At 40.4% G+C, this 24,418-nt stretch overlaps 1 protein-coding gene across 1 annotated transcript; it reads right to left on the minus strand.

Moving 5' to 3' along the window:
* Positions 1-239: 239 nt before the first annotated feature.
* On the minus strand, positions 240-24,418 carry TMEM47 (transmembrane protein 47). The gene is made up of 3 exons (XM_021553036.2): positions 24,017-24,418; positions 9,732-9,872; positions 240-4,011 (listed from the first exon to the last, which is right to left on the minus strand). Exons 1-3 carry the CDS (start codon positions 24,240-24,242, stop codon positions 3,833-3,835), a joined length of 546 nt encoding a protein of 181 aa, XP_021408711.1. The 5' UTR covers positions 24,243-24,418; the 3' UTR covers positions 240-3,832.

A 24,418-nucleotide genomic window follows, 5' to 3' on the forward strand; every position in this document is an offset into this window, starting at 1 on the left:
CTCTGTGACACTCAAAAACTCACCCTGTGCTACTGCTTTATGGCCAGGTGAGATACAGGAACCTGCCAAGGACACCCCTCCATCTGTCCCTCTCTTCCCTATGTAATTTTGATAAGACTCCTTTAGCATTGAATTAAATTAATATCCGGAATATTCATTAACCTAAGGAGCCTGTTCCTCCTCAGGAAACCACACCACCTGAGCCGCATACATCTTCTACCCAGAGCAAAGCAGGCACATTTTCTTTGTGTAACAATTTTTTTTATTTCAGTTACTTTTTCACATAAAACCTTATGTAAGCTACAAAAATTGTGAAATGCAGAAATGTATTAAAACTGCAAACTTAAAAGTTTAGATAAAAAAAAAATCAGTCTTTCCCTGCTGACAATAACCATTTAAAACAAACCATATTTTGATGGATTCATTTAATAAACATACCATACACTTCTCAAAAATAAATAAAGAACAACATCAGAAAAACCAATACTAACAACAACATGAAGCATTTAATCATCTTTTTTCTTTTCTTTGAAAGACATAAATGAAATTTCTAGGCACAGTTTTAGGCATTATAGAGGACACAGAGGCAATAGGTTAGTGTGCACTGCGCTGTACAAAAATACAGTCTGAATAAATTACATTGCTAGCCATAAGATTAGACTTCACTTACCAGTCAGTTCATTGCATGTTTAATAATATACAGTTACATGCTAATCCATATATATCATTTATATTTCAAACACATAAGTCTCTCTATATTTGTTTTTAAAATTTACAAAAGCTAAACGAAGTTGTGCAAGAAATCCAGAAGAGGTGCTGGGTATTTGTCAGCACCGGACGGTATACTTTAAGCTTAAAAAATACAAATAACTAGCCCTGCTTGCAAGTTTGCTAGATATATATTTATTCATATATATTTGGAAGAAAAAAATGGATTTGTTGTGGGAGAGAATCATTCTGCCAGTGAGATATAGTCAAACAACTGAAATAGTGGTAACATGATACAAGCACAACATACAAAATTATTAATTTGTCATACGTACACTCAGGACACAGATTTGCATCTTTTTTGTGGCTAAAAACACCCCAAGAATCAGCACAAAGTTGCATTTACCTTTAGGTCCGTTCTGAGAAACAGAATGCTTGCCAAAATTTGCAATGGCAAAGAGATAAAAAAAGACACTGCAGTAGCAACCTAAGCTAAAGGTAGGTACCTAAATCCACATACTAAATGCCCAAATACAAAGGTCCTGAGGAGTCTGATGTGGGTCCTAGTAGAATGCATCACCTTCAAGAGGAAAAGCAGATGTTGGGACTGAAAATCAGATTTCTGACTCAACTGTGAATCAAGAACTTTGTCTTTAGGCATTCACGATTGTAAATTGCTGTGCCTGAACACTTTTCACATTAACAGCCAGTGACTTGCAGAGCACACACCATCCATTTGCATCTGCCTTAGGCCTGGCAGCTGCTTTCACTCAAACACTACATAAAGAAAAACAATTTGATAAATTAGTGGCTACGATGTGGGTTCAGCATTGTACCTTCTTGTCAGCACAGAGAAGTGCCACAATGCCAGCCCCAAAACACCATCTTCTCAGAAAGGTACAGACATCTTCTCACAGTGGGCTTCTCTGCACTAATCTAATTCCCATGCCAAACTACAATGTTCTCCATGCTGCTAAGTAAAAGCAGAACTACACAGCTGTTCAGAAAGATACTGAATGAACTATATACTGAATATCTGCCTTAAGTCAGGAAATAAAGCAGAGTTACAAATGCTCTCTTGGTGCCTGTGAAATAACTGGATCCAAGTTTTCCTCCCATCCTTTTTGCTCTCCAGGCATTGCCATGCAGTCCCTTCCATGTCAAGCTGTCATTTTGCTCCATCTAATCTAATTAATCACTGCTAGTTCTGCAAGTTCTATTCTGCCACAGTAGTAAAGACTGAACTCCAGAGCATGCCAGAGTTTTATAAACCATCTCCACAAGTCAGCAATACTTGCACAGTGACCTCCTGAAGGCAGCCCTGTGCTCATTGCAGACCCTCAGCACCCTGGAGATGGTGGCCCAGCAGAAACACAAGAGATGACATTTTAACAACCAGTAATTCAGGAGCCTTCTCTGTGGAACCAGCAAAACCATTTGTGTAGAGGTGGATGTGCAACCCCAGCATATCTGCTTGTGCTGAGGTCCACATAGAATATATTTTAAATTTCTTCATTAAAAAAAATAGTTATTTCTAAAGATTACAAGTGTATAAAAATATGCTTATAATTAATTGAAAATATCCAAATAAGCAAATTGTAAACAAAAATAAAAGTGATGCAGATTAAGTTCATGTGAAGGTTCTCCCTATTTTATCTCAGGTTTCATTTCATGAGTACAGGCTCCGGATGTTTTAAGTGGGAAACATTCTAAGCAAGGAGTAATCAGATGTACATAATCACCAAAAAGTCCATTAGAAACTCAGTTTTTAAAAACAAGAGATTACCTCCTGAAGTGCTAATGTTTTAATATGAACATGATGGAGTTTCAGCTGTATTCTTGATGATCAGGGACACACACAACCTAACCAGATTTTTAAAAAATGGCAGTTTTTTTAATTTGCAACACCCTTAGAAAATAATTTTTAGTGAGTATTATATTACACATGGAATAGCAAGAAGTTATTTTTGTCCAGTTCTACCTTAACTTGATGTGAACTTTTAAGCATTTCCCATAACACAGAGTCTGTACAAGGGCATATACAGAAAACAAACCATTGTGTGTTTATTTTTTAACACCAGTCAAAATTGATGGTACCAATCCAAGACTTTCAAGAATGTGTACAAAGTTAGTATTTTAACCACTGCATCACAGCTCATATTACAATTTTAGGATGAATAATTTCTCTCCTTCTGCATATATATTTGCATTATATATATTCATTTATACTAACAAATACCTTTCAAAAATATAACTGAACTTGTTCCATAAGCATTCTTTCCATGACAGTGTTTGCAAGCTAAATGATTACTCGGGACAACTGCAATTCATTCACACATTTTAGATGCCTCAGGGACAGAACAGGTCTTTTTCTATTCCCCTTTATCTTCACCCCTCCAGCAAAACACTGAGAGCTGAGACAACTTCCAACTACACAGTCAGAAGCACATGTCTCTGGGTTTGGACTTCCTTCAACAATCTGCTACAGCTGGCATGGCGATGTGGATTACTAATTCACAAAATCCTGTGTGGGTTGGTGGCTTGTTTGGGTTTTTCTTTTTTTTTTAATTATTCTACCAGCAGACTGTTGAATGCAGATATTAGACAAGTCATTAACCAGTTACACTCACTGCCCTCAACACAGTGTCTTGCAACTAATTCCTTAAGAGTGCTTTTGAGCAAGTAACAAGGAACCAAGTCAGCCTATTGTACAAGATGCCATTGCCTGCTTATCAGACATCTGAATCCTCTATACAGGGGAACTTCTAAATGAAGCCCATACCAGCTGCTCCCCTGAAGGCAATAGCAGATGCTGGCATTGCATTCTCATTCCAACTAGATTTCTCACAAAGATCGCTGTCTCGTAGATCCTTTTGCTTGTTGTCAGGAAAAATGAAGTTTATGTATCAGCAGCTTGCAGCATCTGCCTATGTAAGATCAGCAATCCTAGTGTTTGCAGTTCTTCTAAATGGTTGTAAAAGCTGGTTACAGTGTTCACACCCAAAAGGCAAAGGCTATTTTATCAACAGAGCAGACTGTTTGGTGCTCCACAAGTGTTCTAAAAAAACTGTGAGCTAGAAAAGATGGGGCAATCCTTTTTTTTTTTTCTTTTCATTTAATGATTCTAGTAATAGTCTTCATAGTTCTTAGGGTTCAGGCAATAAAGAATGGCACCCCCAAATGAAAATATAGTTGCACCCCACGCCAGGCCATAGCCCCAGTTGAATTCATGGTATATTTTCAAGCTGACTGTTTCGATGAACTTGATTGGGTAAAGGACTAAGCTGCAGACCTGGAGAACAACTGAAAGAGAGAAAAAATATAAATGTCAGAAAAAGCTTTATTTTGTTTTCCTAGAACAAAGAAAATATCAAATAACTGAAATTCACATTCAAAATGCTTTTGGTGATTTTTTGCTTGTAGGTGCTGCTCTTTTTAAATCACTTTCATTTCATTCACAGAGAACAGAGCAGCTCTTCCATACTCCCTCATTGATGAACAAATATTATTGCTGTGATGTGATGATGACCCTTCAAATATCTACAAAATAAACAGTTAGTGTTTCCCAAATTATTTTCTGTCTCTCCTTTATATTTTAGTTTGCAGTCATTACTCCTTCCATAAGAGCAAAACTTGTTCTATTGCCATTATAAATAAGTCAAAATGAGAAGTGAGAATACATATTAAAAAATGTTGCTGAGAATCAAATAATTTACTTAGCCTAGAAATAATTCATTGTCATAGGTGATGTATTCTTGTGCTCAGTAGAGACTCAGTGAATCACATATTTCATATTCATTACTGTGTTCTGTAAGCAGAATTAATGACATTCTCACACAGAATACCAAGGAATCTATAAAATTTGATCAGTCACTAAACTTCAAACTGGCAAACTATTATGAATTTAGGGGGTGGGTCAGAAATACTGTGTGATGAAAGAAGATAATAAATTAGGTCAAATCCAATGCATTAAAAAGCTTCAAAATCATTACTTCCTATAGCACTGTCTCTGAGATCCACACACATTGGCCATTTCACACCCACACACCCTGTCCAACTGGCCCCTTTCATTAGCCCTGGAGACAAATGCTCACCTGTCCTGAGGACATGACTGGTATGGGGAAATTATATCCCATGCTCATCAGTACCTCAGTGATCAAACACTTATGTAAGAAACTCACTGGAAATTTCAGCTCATCCACCTTAGCCTACAAAGTCTTTGGACCTTTACTTGAGACTGACAATCTGAATAATGTTTGCACAGTGGATTTTCTGATGTGGGTATCAAAATCCACAGGACTTTTTTTTTTAATTCTAGAGTTATTGAAGTTACTTAATGTTATTCCATTTGAATATAATTTTTTGTCTGTCAGCTCACAAAATACTGTGCAACATTTGAGAAAATCTGGCAGAGTACACAGGGAAAAGCACCAACTCTTATGAAAAGATTATGCATTCCAGCTCTGTATAATGAGACCATCTTTATATCCAAAAGCACCTCAACATATGCTCAGCTTTCAGAAACATCTTTAAGACTATTCAAGGTCAAAACTAATTTCTGAAAATGTATGGAAATAGATTATTTTCTTTAGTGCCTTCTTGCACTGGGGATGCAGCATCTCTGCTGAGTCAGTCAGAAACTGCTCCATGTGTGTCTGTGTCAAGTGCAAACCAAGGAAGTCTCCACCTTCCCCACTGTAACATATGAAGCATGCTTCATTTCAATCTACAGATTGGACTTGTCAAAACACAACCAAAAAAAAAGTGATTCTCTTGGAAGAGGAACATGTTGCTAAAGCAGCAACACACACAAGAGGATTTTTTGACATTTCTATAGTGAGGGTTCCAGCTTTTCCTACTATTGATCCAGATACACTATTGTAGAACTCAGTGCTGGCAGCAAGTGGTTGGTGGGAGCAGCCACCCTACACAGCACTGTCATCACTTTGCACTGATTTTGCCTTCTGTCATTGTTTTTCCCTATAGAGCACGAAGGGAGCTGTGTAAGCTAGAGGCAGCAAGACAGCAAAGTTAAGAGAAATGACCAGCATGACCCCAAAAGATGTTGAAAGCAATGCCTGCAACTACTGATCTGTTTCTAATGAATTTAAAGGAACTCCATGCTATGCTGACCTGCTTAAGGGAAATGTGTACTCCCTTTCTTCAGAAGCACGAGTCTTTTCCTGTAGAAAAAACAGGCTGCAAAGGAAATCTTAAAAAATTTGCTACTCAATGCTGTTCAGAAAAGACTAATCGTCTCAAACTTGATTGTTCACTTCAAATGTAGACATGTTTTTATGAAGCACTATGATGCCTGCAGGATGGGAACAGGAATACTAGTTTTATTCCTTTCACATGAAATATAAGCAATTATACATACTCATCATATTAAACACGCAGAAATTGTAAGAAATGCTCTAAAAGTAGGAAAATATAATTTCAATAATCTTTTTTTTCTTTGTACAAATGTTTGACTATAAGTTTTGATGTAAAAAAAAAACCCACTTATGATGTGACTTTCTAATTTATCTGCAATTATGAAAATGCTGATGCTGGCTAGTAAATTCTGCACTGGCTAGTCAGTTCTGCACTTCTGTTCTCTACCACCTGCACATTTCAGATGAGTAAAGCACTTCATTAATAAGTACTGGATGTTTCAAAGATTACCTGAAAATATAGCTGTAACGATGATAGAAAAAAAAAATTCATCTTTGCAGTGCCAAGCAAGCTGGCAGTAATGAGAGTGGACACTCATCTCAGAGATTCAGGATGGACATCAACAAAGACAAAAGTAACATAAGGAGGGTAGTATGGGCCCAGGACAACATGCTTGGAAAGGCTGGGACATCTTCATGCTTGCATTTCTTCAAAACTGGACTAGACAAAGCTGACACTGTTAGTGACCATCCTGCCTCAACAAGGAGATTGGAGCACATAACCTACAGAATATTCTGCCCAAGAGTATTTCTTTGATATTATGAATCTCTTTGTTGCTCTGTAGCAACCTGCTCTACATTCTACTGAAGTCAGTCCTACTTTTTCAGACTATTCCATCAACTTCACAAAATCAAATTCTGGCCTTCAATGTTTCCACAATTTTTCCTACTTCCACTGTAAAATTTGACAAGTAAACTTCATTCTATCTTCCACATCATTATGAAAATAGGCAATAACACAGAACTGAGGATGCAATCCAGCTGGACTGTGCTCACTCTATCAGAATTAAGAAATACTTCCTTAAGTATTCTCCAGTTATTATCTGCCACCATTTTATATTACTCTTACCTCTAATATTTGGCCCTATCTAGCATGTAAAAGCACCTTGTGAAATGCATTAAAAGCTTACTAATGTCAACAGGTTATTCTTCCAAACATGGTCACAATGGTTAAAACAGCACCAAAAGGCGAGCAGCTTTAATTTTTCTTTTGTTTCTTCTATGGACTGTCAGCAAGCACACTTCCTCTTTCTGCCCCTAAATTAGACTTGGTTAGCACTTAGTTAAACAGTAAGTGTATCATTAAACTCCTGAACTGACAAGTTTGTGAGCCTGCATGTTGAGGGCCAGTTTGGTTCATGAGCTCTAAGACACCCCAGAAGGTCCATGAGGTGGACACCTCCACTAGACCAAAGAGCCACATGAGCCAAGGTGGCTCCATGCAAGATTTCCTGCAACTGCCTCCCTGTCTGCTCCACATTTTTCCATCACCTGAGGCATTCCTCTACCTCTCAATATTAAAATACATACTGTCAGCTCAGTGAAAACACATTCACATCTTTTCATTACTTGCTGGCTTATTCTCAGCATCTAGGTTGAATTTTGGGTTTTTTTGGTCCTTTTCTTTCTCATCTCTTCCAGCCCTAGTCAGTCAATCTTCTCCCTCACCTACAGAGTTGCTAACTGAAACCTGAAGCTGAGGGGGAAAAAAAGATCAAAACTTGAAGGAAAAAAATAGCCTGAAGACAACTGTTTAGACTCTTATAAAGCACCTGGAAATAACTTTTCCATTTTGTCCTTTCTTCCACACAGAGACCTTTTCTACCCAACACCCACACATCATTAAATGTCTCCGGGCAATTCATACTGTGCCATTTTTCTAGAGGCAGCTGATAGACTCCCAGCCAGAGTTACAACAGAATATTTGGTCTTGCCAGTACATTCACAGGTCAGGGTGGTGTTTATCCTGACAGATTTGTGAAATCCACAGATGAAAGCTTGAATCCACAGAAAGCTGCTACAATTTTAACTTTCCCCTCTTCAGTGGGGGATTCTTTCCATAATTCTTTCAAGATATGCCATCCATATTCATCTCTACAAATTGCTGACATCAAAGATAAAATCTGTAGGGAAGAAATGTCTTTTAACAATGTAAGTGTCAAATCCTGAAAGGATTCTCCTCAGATTTGCTAGATAATGAAGAAGAATGGGGCAGGTTGTCTTGGCCTCATCATCTCTCCTCTCATATGCTTCAGGTTATGGCTGTTCAAAAGGCACATGCACACACACAGAGGCAAAGGGAAGATGTAAACACCATCATAAGCTAAAGAACCAATTTAATTTCCTTTAGATTCAAGTAAGCATTAAACCCCTTCACCATCAACCTTTTGTAGTAAAGACTAGAAGCAATTTTATGCAGAGGAGAGCACATGAAGACAAACAATAGGATTTGAGGAAATCTTTTCTTGTGGAAAGCCATTTATTTTTTCAGTACAAACTTTACTAAATAAGCGACACAGCAGGACAGGCATGGATGGCTGAATAATTATCAAGTTACTACAAGATGTTATGAGAAATGAAGCCAAAAGCCAAACAAGAAACCACTACAAAAATAAAATAAACCCACTTCCTTCAAAGTTAACTGCCCAGCATATCTTATAAAGCTCAGAATTAACAATAAATTTTAAAACAATGCACCAGTACCTTTATTCATTTAACCAAGAAAGCAATGAGACGCAGAACAAAACCAGAGGATTTCCACTCAGGAAATCTGATCCTAGGTTGCTTTAATTTCCTAAAAGAAAATGAAATGCAATCTAGGAATATGTCTTGAGCACGTAAAAGTGCATCCTGAAGTGCTTGATTCCATCAAGGCAATGTTATCAGCAGGGGGCAGCAGGAGCCTTCCCGGAGTTCTGCTTCATCCCAAACTCCCTCCAATTCCACACTCTCATCCTCTCATATCCTTCTAAGTGTCTTTTTTTAATATATCCCAAAGGTTCTGTCATCCTCTTCATTATGGGCTATCAGAAGGGGCTTAAGCTGCTGGCTCCAATGCAGATGTGAGTGACAGGATGAAGGCAAACCACGGCTGGTGGGTCTCAGGAGAATCTGAAACATCCATGCTGACGAAGCCCCAAAGCACCAGAATATATAAAACGAGATGATTTGATATTGTAACTGTACCTCACTGGACCAGTCTTACAGACAATTCAGATTCTTAGGTCTCCCTTAAGATTTTGTGATTGTTTATATAAACTGTTCCATTTTTGTGTTTTTAAACCAAACAGGGACTACACTGTGACAGCTTGTTAAATTAATAACCAAGCGAGATGACACAACAAAATTAATTCCTTATGGCACAGGGGCATATACAAACACCTTGAAAGATAATCCTATTTATTTTCACATGTAGAGCTTCCAGGGCTCACCTTTGGGTATTAATTTCCCTGTTTTAAAATTGCAAAAGAGAGAACATTAAAATAAAAATGGCTTTGCATGAAGAATAAAAATGGGGATATCAAGAAGCACAAAGTCATAGATTAAAAATGGTATTTTGAGATTTTTCCTCTGTAGTTTCCCCTGCTGCATGCACTTCATAAAACAATAAATATAATGCAAATAAATAATTGTTTATGAACTAGTAATAGTGCAACTGCAAAAATGATTAATGCTGTGCAGAAACCTCACTGGAGTTAAGACAGAAGTAACCAAACACCTCTGAATTAGTATGCAAAACGAGGCATGTCTCCCTCCATGAAAGTTCAGCTGCTCTCAGGAAATCTTTTTAATGATGCCAGAGCTTACCTGCAGCAAAGAGCATGACAGCAACTGGTCTGTAGAACCGCCTCCGAGATCCCACGCAGATGGAGATCAGCCCAACCAGGAAAGCTATGAGAATAATGGCAGCACCACCCAGCAGCAGAGCCAGAGTAGCTATCTGCCAGTCTAAAGGGAAAAAAAAACAAAGAGGGGAAAAAAATAATAAAACAATTTCAGTAAAACAAGCCCACAGACCTGTCAGAAACAAAAGAATACGAGGAACACAGTAGCTGCATCAAGGCTCGAGTAAATAAAGAGCTGTGCCTTAAATTTCTTTTTTCCTTAATTGGTGAATCACCTTCATAAAACAGATGTAACTCAGAAGCAAAGTGCCACAACCTCCCACGCTTACTCAAGCCTTAGTTGGCTTCGTTGGGATTTTGTCTCAAGTAAAACTGAGTCATTTGGTCCCCTGGTTTTTATCCAATTTACAATGAGAAACTGAGGCTGGCTCAGGATTAGCTTCCCCTCAGCCTGCTGTAACTTTCTCACAAAAGAGAGTGAAACTCAAACCTCTGCTTGAGCTGATCAGGATGACACAGCAGGGGAAATGCTCAGAGCCTCATCATACACACCTGTCCCTTGGGAAGTACCAAGGCCACACAGTGAGTAACAAAACTGAGGAGATGCTCAACGGTTTAAAAAAAATTATATATATTTTTTCAACACTAAAAGATAGCTGGAAGTCAAGAATTTCTAAAGGCAGTAACAACCATTAGCCTTAGATCCAGTCCATTTTAAAATGTCAGTTCTCCTCAAGCATCAGCTTTTCTTCCCCCAAAAGCAACCTCTGCACTTGGCCCAGGGTATTTTCTCATTATTCTCATATATAATGAATGCTGTTATAAACAACATTTTTGCAGTCTTAAATCACATAAATCAGAATCCATTTGTAAGCTGATGGCCATGATGCATGTATACAACATCCAAAATCTAACTTAAGAGCTTCTGTGGGACTTTAGAAAGGCACAGGCTTTGGGTTGTCTCTTTTCCCAAAATAGTATTTAAAACCTTTCCTCTCTCCAGCAGCAGGCATCAAGAAAAATAATCAGATCACTATTTACTGCTTATCACTACTATTTACTAGTTCAAGGAAGATGATCCAATGCATCTCACTACTTTGAAAATACTACCAGTCACGTGAAACTCAGAATAAAATGTCCAAGTTCTAAGAAAGTAAGATTATTATTTCCAAGTTCAATTTAAATATCTTAAGATTATTAAAACAACAACAACAACAACAATGAGCATCTTCTTTTGGGAATGAGAAAAAGCACTGTTTTAAATAAACAATGGATGCAGTTTCAAGAGGATTCTAATCTGCTGAAGATACAGACAGTGCAGCTGTGGAGTTTGGGAATGGAATGCTGGCAGCTGTTATCACCAAAAAGCCTTCACATATTACATGAAAAAGGATGAAGGAGATTAAAAGAAGAAAGGGGCTAGAAGAGCTATAAAAGGATTGCTTGAAAAGAAAGTGATTTTAAAGGTGTGTTTGTGCAAGTACACACATTTATTTTCATTAATTTCAGAAATCCAGGTATGTTTTTTACTAATAATTTAATTACTAAGTACTCAACCTTCCAAGATATTTCACTCCTTGTTTTCTTACTGGACTAAACCCCAAAGCTAGGAACAATCTTTCATTCTGTCATCAGCATGCAATCTCTAATGCCAGTTTGCTGTGTGTCCCACTGCTACACTACATTATTGGGATGGGAATATGATTTTAGTACTGGACAGAGGTGTTTCAGCAAGTGGTTTTTAATATTGACATGAGCCTTCAGAAACACCAAGTGGTTAGTGTACTGATGATTTAGAAAGGATTTTCCCAATATCATTGTATGTAATGTAATCTGTGCACTACAGATATAAAATCCAGAAATAAATAAACAGAATAGACCACTTTGGAACAATATGAAAGGAATCCTTGCAGTAGAAAACTACACAAGTACAAAAACCAGCTACATAAATCCATATCACACCAAAGTTAAAAGGCACATAAAATTGATGAAATAAATCAAAGGGCCAGAAAAACTCAGAAAATAAGATTTTTTGAAAGTCACCACAAATAATTATTTAATGTTATCTTTGCATAGATCAGGTACCAAACTCTAATGCAAAGGGAAAATGTACAACACTGGAGTAGCAGCTAAATGGAAAAAAAGGTTAAGCATCCTACTGCTTTCCAAAACCACACTGGAAAAATCACCAAACCACTGATAATCAATTAGGCAAAGATGATATAAGTTTGGGGTTAGAATACAGTTTAATTTCCAGGACAAATATACAGGTTTTAGAAAGGTTAAAAAATAAACAAACTACCTTACTATAGTACTGATGTAGGAGGTAAAAGGACAAAAGAGTGTTGGGAGACACCTACACTCCCAACTAAAAAAAGAACAACCTTGGATAAACAAAATTAATTTATTAATAAGACAACCTACTCAGTGATGCTGACAGCAGGACAAAACCAGGGCTCCTACTGCTCCTCACTACCAGCTGAATTCTGAAGCAGGTTCTGAATGCTGTGCTCTGGGCCACATCTGGAATTGCCCATTTATTTTAGTCCCTTTCACAGGAGCACACAATGCTACCAGCCTTCGCCTTGAGCTACAGGGACTTTGGTTGAAGAACATCATGAAGGTCAGACATTAGTGCTCAAAGAATACAGGACTAAACTTTCCTCTAGTGGCTACCATAGTAACTACATGTTTAAAGCTCCTTAGCATCTTGGAAAAATGTTAACTTTCAATTCTGAAAGCCATTTGATCTGGTGACAAAATAAAGCTTATGGTGGACTAAGAAAGCAAAATCTTCTGCATGGGTCTTTACTTAACAGCAATTTTTTTTTTTACTTTTAATCCAGGCCACTGGACTTTACACAAAATAAAAGAAAGGTCCAAAGAAAATAGAACCACTACCTCTGAAGGCAGAGTACCCTGTAAATCAGACAGCTACAATATAAACACATACAGTAAACAGAGTTTTTCTGCAATAAAGATCTGTAGTGTTTCTCAGACTACGCAAGTGTGATTTATAGGACACAGCACCAGAATGGGATCAGGAGATTGTTCTGTTACACAGTGCAACTGGTACACAGAACATAAACATCATAAACCTACTTCAGAGCATCCAAAATATGCTTGTACCTCTTCTAGGCATGCACCAGTCTTGCAAATAAGTTACTAATAAGAACAGTAAGTTCAGGAGCATCAGCAGTTCAGTGAGACTGCTTGTTCTCAGAGAGACAGAAATATTCAAAAACACAAGGAAAATGGGGCCTTAGAAATGATAATTATTAGTTTTCTGCATTCAAAACACAATTTTTACAGTTGAAGAGTACCTATCAGGTTTTTTTTTCCTTTACATCACTACAGTTTTTTTAAACTACACATCCATTATCTAAGAAAAATATTAGGAACTAGTAAAAAAAACTAGTAAAACTCACAGAAATGTTAATAAACGTTTAGATTTTAAGAAGCACTGTGACCTAATGTCGTGCCCGAGTAAGATTCCCTTTATTGGCTTAGATAACTTTAGATTTTTTCAGTGTTCCACCATTTTAGCAATTCATTAAGAACTACACTAATAGTGCCACCTATCCCATCCAAACTAGAATTAAGACATTTTTGACAGTTGTTAAGAAACTCAAGAGATTTCTTAAGAAAAGGCTCACTTAATGTATCCTATTTTTAGGTCTGAAAATCCCCAGGAAGCATCCCAATGTCTATAACCACGAGAAAGATATACTGCAGTTCTGACAGTGAGTACAGTGTTTGCATATTTTTAACTATAACAATCTGCCCATTAGTTTGGGGATGTGGGCTTCAGTATTTGGAAATATATATAAATATGAAGCTAGGTACTTAAGACATATTTTTAATACCTATTTGGTGAAAAATGTATTAAAATTACCATCTTCAGTAAAAAAAAAAAAAAAAAAAAAAAAAAACACTAAAAAGCTACCAAACCATGATGATACTGTTTCTTTTCAGTTAGTGCCTCATCCAACAGTCAGTGCCTTTCTAGGAGACAGCTTGGTCTCCTTGCTATTTGAAAATTCTGCCTGTTTTTTAGTGACCCAGAGGCAAAGTGTCAACTGCACATTGACATTTCTAACTCTCCTCCCTTCTTTCCCCAAAAGAAATGACCCAAGGCTTTAAGCTGTAATTTTTAATTAAGAGCAGCACTATTTCCTCAATTTCTTGGACAAAATAATGCTTCACTACTAGGAAAAAATCAGGGAAAGCCATAAAAGAAGAAGAAATCACATCAAAGTCCTGAAACGTGTATTTTAATAACTAGGTCCTTTTATTAATACAAGAAAGATCAATGCAAAAGGCTAGTATAGATGTCATGTTTTCAATAAGGTACCCCAAAATTAAATATTTTTTTTCAACACGGTTTTCTACCAAGTAAGAGAAGTAGAAGAACTGGTGGGCATAGAAACATATTGTAGAATATGTGAAGCATTTGTGTATAGGGCTCTTCCAGAGAGTACATGTGAACTGAATTAATTTCGTAAGAAACAATCAAATATTCCTTTCTTCCATACAACAGCTCTTCAACAAGTCTTCTCATAAAGGCTGAAGTACCAAAATGCATGCAGCTGTTACATGATGAAAGCAATGCCTGACCTTCTAAAAATCTTGGTAAGAAACAAAACCACAACACTCAAGTAAGATGTTCTGAGTCATTGCAATGCTTCTATTTATCAAGTACCTGCCCTCAGACAATAAATACTCTAAGATATTGCAATATAGCATTTAAAATCAAGAATAATGATTTGGAAAGACTGCATGAAGCAGAGAAACTTGAGGCATTCACACATAAGAAATTAAATGTAACCCATTGAGTATCAGAAAAATCAATTAAATAAATAGGCTAGAGATATTCCTAATTGCTTCATATTCAAACCTAGATATCAAATAGCCAACAAAGGTTTAAGAAGTGTAGTGTATATATAAAAACATAAAGGCAAACTCTAGTTCCTAGAAGTGCTTTGGTTGCATGATCAATGAGATTTCTTTTTTTCAGCAGGATCATGAGCACAGGCAAAGCAAGGCAAAGGTCCACTGAATTCTGTGGAAAAGCTGAGGAACAGCAAAGGCCATTAAGTTCTCACACCAAATTACTCCACAGAGGTCTCCTCTGGAGCCTCAACCTGAGGCAAAATGATAGTTTCAAAGAGCTGCTCAGAAGGATTCTGCCCTGGGTGATGGGGATTGTTGGCTAAGGCTGGGAAGCCTGCGAGCTCCTGGGTCCACACTCCCCTGCCCCGTGCAGCCAGCCTGCAAGTGCAGCCCTTTGGGATCCCACAATGGACACTGCAGGCACAAGTGCTTCCACAAACCTCCATAAATTGCTCTAGCCACAGCTTTGCACAGTGGAGCCTTGTACAAAAATGACAACAAATAAGTATTTTCTGCTCATTGATTAGTACACTATGTTTACTAGTGCTGGCTGCTGCACAGACATTCTCCAGATTTCATATTTTATTTTTTTTTTTTTTATGGATTGAGAAAAAGATTTTTATGAAGTAGGAAAATTACTTGTGCACGTGGCTACTCTCAAGTCACTCAGACACTTGAAAAGCATTACCAGAGCTACAGGAACCATCCAGCTCTGGCTGAAAGCATAATTTCCTTAAGAGAGAACTCACTTTACACCAAGGCTTTCTTTTAAAAGCCATCAATTTAAACAAGTAAGATAGCTACATTAAGTCATAGATATGTTAAAAAGAAGGACATGACACTTTCCCTAAGAAATCTGTCTTCATCCACACACAGCGGCATGTGGGACAAAGCCCTGGATAACCCAAGTGCTGCACAACACCTGTGGGACTAACAGGAAGACTTTCTCATTGCTCCAATTCACCAGGACACTGACAACACCCAAAGAGAAATTTAAGCATTTTATGTTGGGTGCCAAAATCCCTAAGTTCCTCCTAAGGATAATTCAGACGCTCCACATAAGGCATCAGTCATTTTGCATTTACTGTACAAGAGGCTTGTAGGATGATTTAGAGCTCCTGATGCTGAGTGAAGAGTCACTTAGAATCAGCCAAAGAAAAAGAGAACAAGCAGAGAGACATCCAAAAAACAACTTTCTGGTGCAGAGCCTGTGTCTTAGAAAGGTGCAGAATGCTAATGGAGAACGAGGGCAGCCGACCAGTGAAGGAGGAAAGGCAGATAACTCCTCAGCTGCCATACACCAGGGACTAGAGAGCTTCTCAAAAGCTGCAAGGCCTTTGCTTCCCAGCTCTGGCTCCAGACTCCAACCTCACACCTCTGCTCCCTTTCCCCAGTGGGATTTCTTGATTGCTAGGGTAGGCTGTAACTGCCCTCCTCCATCTGCTAGACCCAAGGCACGAAAAGATTTAGGAGGTCCATGAACAAACAGGTGCAAGGAAATCCAGGTCTGAGCCTTGCTCCAAGGAGCCTCTTATTTAACTGGTCCCTTCTGTTGCTGTTGATGAACCTTTCCCCTGATGCACAGGAATCCTGACCATTACTAGATGGTGGCCCAGACTCGGGGCTCTCTCACCTTTGAGGGAAAAAGGCCTTAGCAGCCCCCTACAGAGCTGCAACCTCCCACCTGGGCTCCTCGTATGGCCTTCCCTTTCTCCAAGAGCAGGTACCTGAGATGAGAGAGGAAGAGGTTGACTGTTTCTCATGGTTTGACACTGGCACAACGCCAGCACCCCCATGAAAATGCAATCTCTCAATTGAATGCTGTGAAATGTGATCGAGAACAGAGCAAAGCAGGCCCAAGCTTAATAACAAGGGAAAAAAAAAAAAAAAACTTTATTATGCTACTACTACTATACTATTATAAAAGGAAAAAGAAAGAAAAAACACACACAAAATTCAAAATGAAAACCAGCATTCCTCCTCCCACCACCCAACTCCAACAAACCACAGCGAGACACAATCTGGACCCCAATCAGTTTTCCACCCTCCAGACAATCGATACTCAGTCCATTGAGGGAGAGAGGAGCCCCTCCTGTGCCACAGACCCCCCAAGAAACACAGCTGCCACATCCTGTGTTTCCATGTCACACATGGCACCGCCCGGAGAAAAAGTTTGCCAATGGTGACCCTTCTTCTTTCCATGCACAGTGCTCTTAGCACCAATGCATGGATGGACAGACTGCTTTTAGGATTTTTCCTTTCAAGGATGCCCTGCCAAGAGGGGATAAAAACAACAGTTCAGTTTTTCATTTTTGGGACCACAATCCCCCCCATTTTCCCCTAGGGCTGAGGGTCCAAGAACAGAGATCTTCTCTTCTCCTTCTTTTGAGGACAGGGGGCACCACCACAAATCTCCCTAACTTTTCTCTGTTCACTCCACTTCTGTCTTTTCCCAGCTGAAGCAGGTCTCTTGGCTCACTGGCATCCTCCTAAAATACAGTCTCTCTTGGAGGAGAAGATTGGTTCAGTCTGTGGCTACCAAGAAAAAGTCCAGCCGAAAGCCACTTTCCTCCCACCTAGAATTCCTCCTTCCAACATCCCAGGGTCCAAGCTGTCTCTCTTCCTCTCCTTCAAACCGAGGAGGAGAAAAATTTCACAAAGCTTTCATTTCTCAGGAAGGGTTAAAAGTCCCAACTCCCAAGGATGGCTCTGGGCCCAGGCTCCAGCTCCCACAGGCAGCCGGGCACCTTGCGACCCCCTCTCCTTCCCGTGGTGAACTGCTGATAAAAACTGCTGCTGTCTCTTTCTCTCCAGAGAGAGAGAGAGAGACAGAGACTCTGGGGCGGGGGGAAAAGGAGACATCCCATATTTCTCCACCCTTCCACCTGCAGGGGGTTCCAGTCCCTCCACCCTTGGGCCCACCTCAGTCAGGCCATGACCCTTCCCCTCCCCACCCAGCCACGGCCGGGCAGGGGAGAGGCTGCACTGCACCCTGACCAGAACCAAAGAGAGCGAGTTCTCCTGGGAATTCTGCTTTTAACCCCTCTGTGTTCTCAGAGGCGTGTCCACCTTCAATTGGTCAGTATCCAAATTGACCTCTTCCTTCCGAGAAAATTCTTTTTCTCTGTCAAACCACAACACTGTTCCAGGCAAGATAACAGCCCACTGGCAGGGTGCTCCGGGCAGACAGTGCTCTCCCACTATTCTCCTCAGCCTGGGAAGTCTGGGGGAATAACTAGGCAGCCACTACACAGACTGCTCACCTCGCCATGGAAAGCAGTGCCTCTCACCTTCCACCCAAAGATGCCACTGGGTGTGCAGGAGACAATTTGGATATATCTGTAAAAATATGGTAAGCAACTCTACTGCTGTGTGAAAGAGACAGCAAGATAACAAAATGGTCTAAATGCCTGGGGGGAGTGCAGATGCATGAGCAACTTGAAACCAGCAGCTGCTTGCTCATCTGCCCACAGACACACACCTCTCCTGAAGAATAAAGCTTGTATTCCTTATTTATATGAAATATACACACTTTGCAGAGGTGTGGGTTGGGGTGAGGTATGTTGTATGTCTGCTCTGTGGCCTGCCTGTATTTCTAAAATCACCAAGTCCTTTAAACACAGCACAACTTCAAATAAAAAATTAAATAGATCTTTATTTTACCATTTATAAACAACACACATTGTGCACTGCTTTTGCCAACAGAGGACTTCAAGACAAGCGCAGCATTACAGAAAATCATGTAATCTATAATTCATTCACAGAATAGTACAACATGTACTCAGGCATTTCCTCTATTGGATACACAGCATTCTTCTGAGATTAGCTTGCTACTATGTAATTTTAATTATTGGATATTCATTCATTCAATAAAAATAATAAAAGAACCTCAAACAACAGCACATACCCACAACTTTGAGAACTTCACAAAAACCTGGAACTCTTAGAACTCTGCCATTAGGAAAGAAGTGTAGGAGATGTGTTACACAAGCTTTTCACAGCAAGCTCACTATTTCTGACCTCTTCTCTAAAAGCTACTACTTTTTAGCAATCTGAAATACTATGTTTTGCATTGGAACTGGAATGTAACTATTTTCCACAGTTATCAATGCTCTTCCAGAAAACTGGCAATCTTCTGAAACTTTCAAAACACATTTCATTCTTCCTTGAGAAAAAAAAGTATCATTTAAAAGAGTTTGAGGTGTACTTCCCATCAGAACGATGACTTTAAGGGGAACAAGTGAAACACATAAAGCAATACAGTTGGTTGAACTTTAACCACTCCTCCCGTTACTCTGAATCTTATGTGGTCATCTTGGGCCACAACTCAGTAGCAGAGGCAAGGCCACTCTCTATGCAATTCTAAATATAAAAATCTCATCAAATATTAAAACTTCTTGCACTATCCCTAACTCCAGGGACATAATATTTAATAAACAAAACTTAAAGCAACAGGATACATTACTGATTTTAAAACTGCAATGAACAACAGCAGTAGCAATAACCCACTATAGCTACAAGTCTTTTTTTTTTTTTTTTTTTTAAGAGTATTATTACTGATAAGGTGTGTGGTGCTCTTGCCCTGATCAGATGAACTCACACAAACATTACAGATGTGCTCTAACCATGTCTCACTGCTTGGAGAAGGGCAGCCTCCAACATACTAAAAAGGTCCAGACTGCTGAACAGGATCTGCGGCTCCCATGGCCTTGGGAAATCTGAGGCCAAAATAATTGGTCCATCTGTAAGACAAGGAGCATTCCTTAAAATATTCTATCAGAGGCCGCTGTGAGGGGTAGTTAGGCAAATTCAAGGCATTCTGCACAATTTGAAGAAGCCAGATAGACATCAGGCTTAACAGAGTTATCAGTCATCACAGAATCACAAGAATAATTTAGGCTGGGAAGGGCATCTGGAAGTCACCTAGTTCAGCTCCCCATGGAAAGTAGAGCCAACCTTCAAGTCAGACTCAATTTCAAAAGTAGATCAGCCTGCTCAGAGTCATACACATACATACTGAGTGTGAAGTAGTATGGCTTTTGATTTGATATCCATCTTCAGATACAGTGCTGGGGATGATTATTAACACAAAATGACAGACTACAGTATTCAAAACCAGAAGGAATGTTTTATTAATTCTTCTGTATGAACCACTTTTTTCAGGTAAGTCACATTCATTCTTCTGTTATTTTCTATAAACTACTACCAGCCTTGCTGAGTTTTTCACAAACACATGTCAAGATCAAATCTGAGCAATGATCCAGATCTTCTAATGAGGAAGCTGCTTCTGAGCTAGCAATTTCCCCTTGGAACAGCTCCTTAGATTCTGAACAAGGAGATACCATCTAGGACTACTCTGGCATGTCAATTCAGATATCTGCATCCAATGTGTAATTAAGGTTAAGCCCCTTGAAGTGCTACTGAATGAACAGCCTCTGAGGGTGTTTTTATGTTAAGAACAAATTAGAACAAAATTACAAGCACAAAACTAGACTCTAGTTGTTTTCAGCACTATGCTATATGCTAAGCTTACCTTCATTGCTCATCATAAAGTTTAATACACATTCAGAGACTCTGTTGCATATATTTCCTGGAGATGTTTTGTTTTTCGAGTATTCATGGGCAGTTCTAAAAGAGCATAATATTCTTGAAGAAAACTGAATGTTGCATAAGGAAATCCACAGGTTGTAAAGTAACAAAGCCATATACCCCACGTTCGCCAAAATGAATAGTTAATCAAAACCATTCAAATGTATTTTTATATATGCTGTTTTCACAGTAAATTGAAAAGCTGCAAAGGAGCCATTGTTTTCTATGAATAGCATATACACATATTTAAGTCAAAATAGACAATGTTCACCTGCAGGTCAGATTCTATGGAGCCCTTTATTTCTTTTACATTACTTTTGTGTATCTTTGATTTAAAGAGCCATAGTTGCTGCAGTGTATTGCACAAATTCAAATTTACTGTTATTAATCTGCAGGAAGAAGACAAATACCTGTGCAGGTATAGATACACCAGGCAGTTTTACACAGGTTGCATTTAATTTTAATTCTGTGACAGGAATAAATATTCATATATAACTCTTGATAAATCTGTAAATGAACCATCACAAAGTGATATAATGCATTTCAAATAAGGTCTAAAAAGATTTTGTTTAAAGACACATGATCACAGAAAATAGCTATATGCCAATGCAGGTGGTGAAACTTCAGAGCTTTACAATTGCATTTCTGAATTTCAAGATTTCGTAATGAACCTTTCCACACTGGCAACTTTGTTATTTATCTCCTGAAGTTCCTGCTAGTGAAAGATTTACACTGATCCTAAAGACCCAAAAAAAATGCAAATTAAGATGAGATATTTCATTTAAGATGACATAATTTTCACATGTCAAAAAATTAATTTGACTCACTATTTTACATACTTGAATCATAATTGTTGTAAAGTACTTACACAAGGTTAAAAGTAGTATGTGAGCAAGCAGTACTTGCAAGTTACAAAAAAGCCATTAGAACAGTGAAAGAACGAATGTGAACACATGCTCCAAGCACTAGCAGTGCTCCAGGAAAAATGAGATTATTCCCTGCTACAACAGCCAATGCAACCATGCTCTGTGCATTTCCTTCTGCTCTCCACTACCAAGTTGCCCTTCTGACAGCAGTCAGGGGTCCTACATCTAATTACAACAGAAGTTTTTAATTAAACGTCGAATATGCTTTAACAGCTTCTAGTATGAGCTTGCCCTTGATGGTGCCACTTGAGGTGCTCTCCTTCAAGAGATGATGAAGTAAATCTCTTAAAACCATGGGTGAAGATGCCTTTTTTCCTATGTGTGCTGCTGCTTCTCACAGCTAGCTGCAAAGCTGCCTGCACTGGTATCAAGTTAGAAGAGCTTCCCCTGTGGGAGCTCTCTACTATCTGCAAAATGCTGCTTGCTGGATTCACAATGTAGGCGGAAAGTGCACTTAAAATATTAATGCCAGCACACAAAATGGTCTCAAATATGAGCCCAATCCAACTTGGCGAACTTAGTGGCAGCCCTCCTATTGCCTTTGATGGCAATTGTACCACACTAGCAGAAGGCAAGAGGAAAACAGCGCAGTTTTTCGTATTTCAGGTCTGGTCAGAATGCAGTGCTCTGTGTTGAACACAAGGAAAGTGAAGGGTTTATCCCAGTCACCTCAAGTAAAACAATCATTCACTTCTTCCACAGTAGCTTGTGAAATTTGGCTCTACTAGACTGGAAAGTATTTGAGGAAAATGGGTAAAGCGCATTGAAGGAACTTGAATAAAACTGGATAGGCAGGAATTTGTGCACATGATAGAAGGCACCAGCAGAGGACAGATCAGATTTTCAACACACAGCATCCAATGAAAAATACATCTCATTCCTATCCATCTTCACCCATTCATCTTTGACATCCTCAGAGACAGACAGGTGACCAATAGAGGAACAAGAGAGATTAGTCCTTTTATGCTGTTCCATAAGCTGTCGTGCTTCTCTCCCCGTCCCACTTTTGTGTGCATGTGTGTGTACACACGCATGCGTGACAGGGAGATGGATGGAGGGGGGAGCCCAGTAAAGTGTGTGGAGCTGGGGGGGATTGGAAGCAGGTTCTCATTCAAGCCATCTGAAAAGTTTTTCTGTAATCCAGGGGATACTATTTCAGGAGACAGGGGGAAGGGGCAAAGGATTCACGTTGCTAAGGAGACATGCAGAAGCTGACATTCCTACATAAATTTCCATTTATACCAGGGAAGGAAAAGAAAGCACTCCAAACTTTGTGCAGATACCCTGGTAACTGACTGACACAGGCATTTCTGTACAATTCATTTTATGTCACTTAAAAAAAAAATCCCAAACATTTAAACCCTCAAATATTACTGCACATGACAGAAAAAACAAAACAAGCACAACAGCAAAGGAACCTGTGTAATTCTGACTCAAACTGAGAACAGTTATTTCCCAAAACCTATAGAAGGGCTTCAGAGAATAGAGGAAAACAAAACACAACAAGAATATAGTCAGTCAGCTTTCCCTCCCAAATCACACATCTTGTCCCTCCCTGTACGATTTACCCAGCCAAAGAGCACAGCAATCCAAACAGAATATTTAGGAACGCAAGTGTGTGTGTGTAGATAGGAATGGGGATGAAAATTATGTGGGGGGAGGCTGGCTACATTTGTCAGTGTTTCTGCTGGGGCTCCAGAAGTTGCTATCAGGCATAAAGTAAATAAAACCACCCATGAAAACCAAAACAATTATTGCACTACAAAAGAATTTACTGAAAAAATATTCAACAGGCAGCTTGTTTTTATCATTCACAACTCGTTTTTGAACTACTCCAAGCAATAGTGAAATAACGTTAAAAAAAAATAATCTATGATCAAAGGCCTAAAAAGGTGAAGAACGAATGAGCATCACGAAATCACAACGGGGAGTGTGGCATGAAGGCAAAGGAGCGTGAAAGACGATGGGGAGATCAGTACGTGCTGGAGAAAGCCACACACACGCACACCCGGCGTGATGGAGAGAGTCCAAGCCCAGGCGTCCCCACTCTGGACAACGTAGCAGCCAGTTTTGGTTTAGGAAGCCCCAACTTTCCAGAACCAGAGACTTCTCAGATGAGGGCGGAGGGAAAGTATAAGATACTGGATCCCAAACAGTTTCTCACTGCATAGGGAAGCCGCCACACGGAAAAAAAAAAAAAAAAATCAAAACTAACTCAAACTCAGGATCTTTTATGACAACATCACGGAACATACGGAACCAGTCACCATACGTGACTCGCTCCGCTCCCTGAAGCCTCACACCTCCCGCACCCTCCGAGCACGATCCGAGCACGGGCGCCCGGCGCTGCCCCTCCCGCACCCGCCGCTCGCTGGGAGCGCCGCCGCCTCCGCCCCAGCCCGACCGCCGGCGAGATGCGGGTCGGGGAGGCTGGGGGAGGACGGGGAGAAGGAGGAGGGAGAAGAGCCTCTGGAAGGGAATGAAGGGGCGCGGAGGGTGGGCGGATAAAGGTGCAAGGGATTGTTCGAGGGGGTAGCGGCGGCCGGCGCTGGGAGCCGGGCGGGGACCAGGGCGAGGCGGGGAACCGGCGGGGATAGCGGGGATGACCCCGGGCACTGCTCCCGTCCGGGGGGACTGGCCCCAGGAAGGACTGGCAGATGGAGACAAGGGTGAAGGAGAGGCAGCTCGAAGGATGCTGGTGGGTCAGCCAGGACACGGCGAGGGGAATGAATTCTCAGCGCCGGGGTGCGGCCAAGGGAGCGGGAGGCGGACGAGGAGGGGAAAGCAGCAAGGGCTGGTGGCGGAGGGGAGCGGGGCAGCGGGGGCAGCCAAATCTCACCGCTGTGCAGCGTCGACTCGCAGAGCCAGCTGTCCAAGTTGCCGGGCTTGCGGCAGGACTCCCAAAGGGACAGGTAGTACTGGTGGTCCGCCGTCACCCAAGCGGGGCTCAGCACAGCTCCCAGGTCCAGGCACAGCGCCAGAAAGATGCACACCAGCCCCACCAGCTTCAGCGGGGTCAGCACCGAGACGCGCACCTCCTCCATGCCGCTGCCGGCCGAAGCCATGGGGCCCGGGGGAGACGAGCAGGAGGACGCGCTGCCGCCGGCCCCGAGGGGAACGGGAGCGAGAGCCCAGCTCCGCGCAGAAGGGGCGGGCGGAGGGAGAAGCGGCGAGACCAGCGCTGTCTAACGGCGGCGAGAGGCGCTCGCAGGCGGCGGCAGCGCCGCTCCCTCCCGCCCTC

The sequence above is a fragment of the Lonchura striata genome, chromosome 2 (genome assembly GCF_046129695.1).
Source record: "Lonchura striata isolate bLonStr1 chromosome 2, bLonStr1.mat, whole genome shotgun sequence".
Taxonomy (NCBI): Eukaryota; Metazoa; Chordata; class Aves; order Passeriformes; family Estrildidae; genus Lonchura; species Lonchura striata.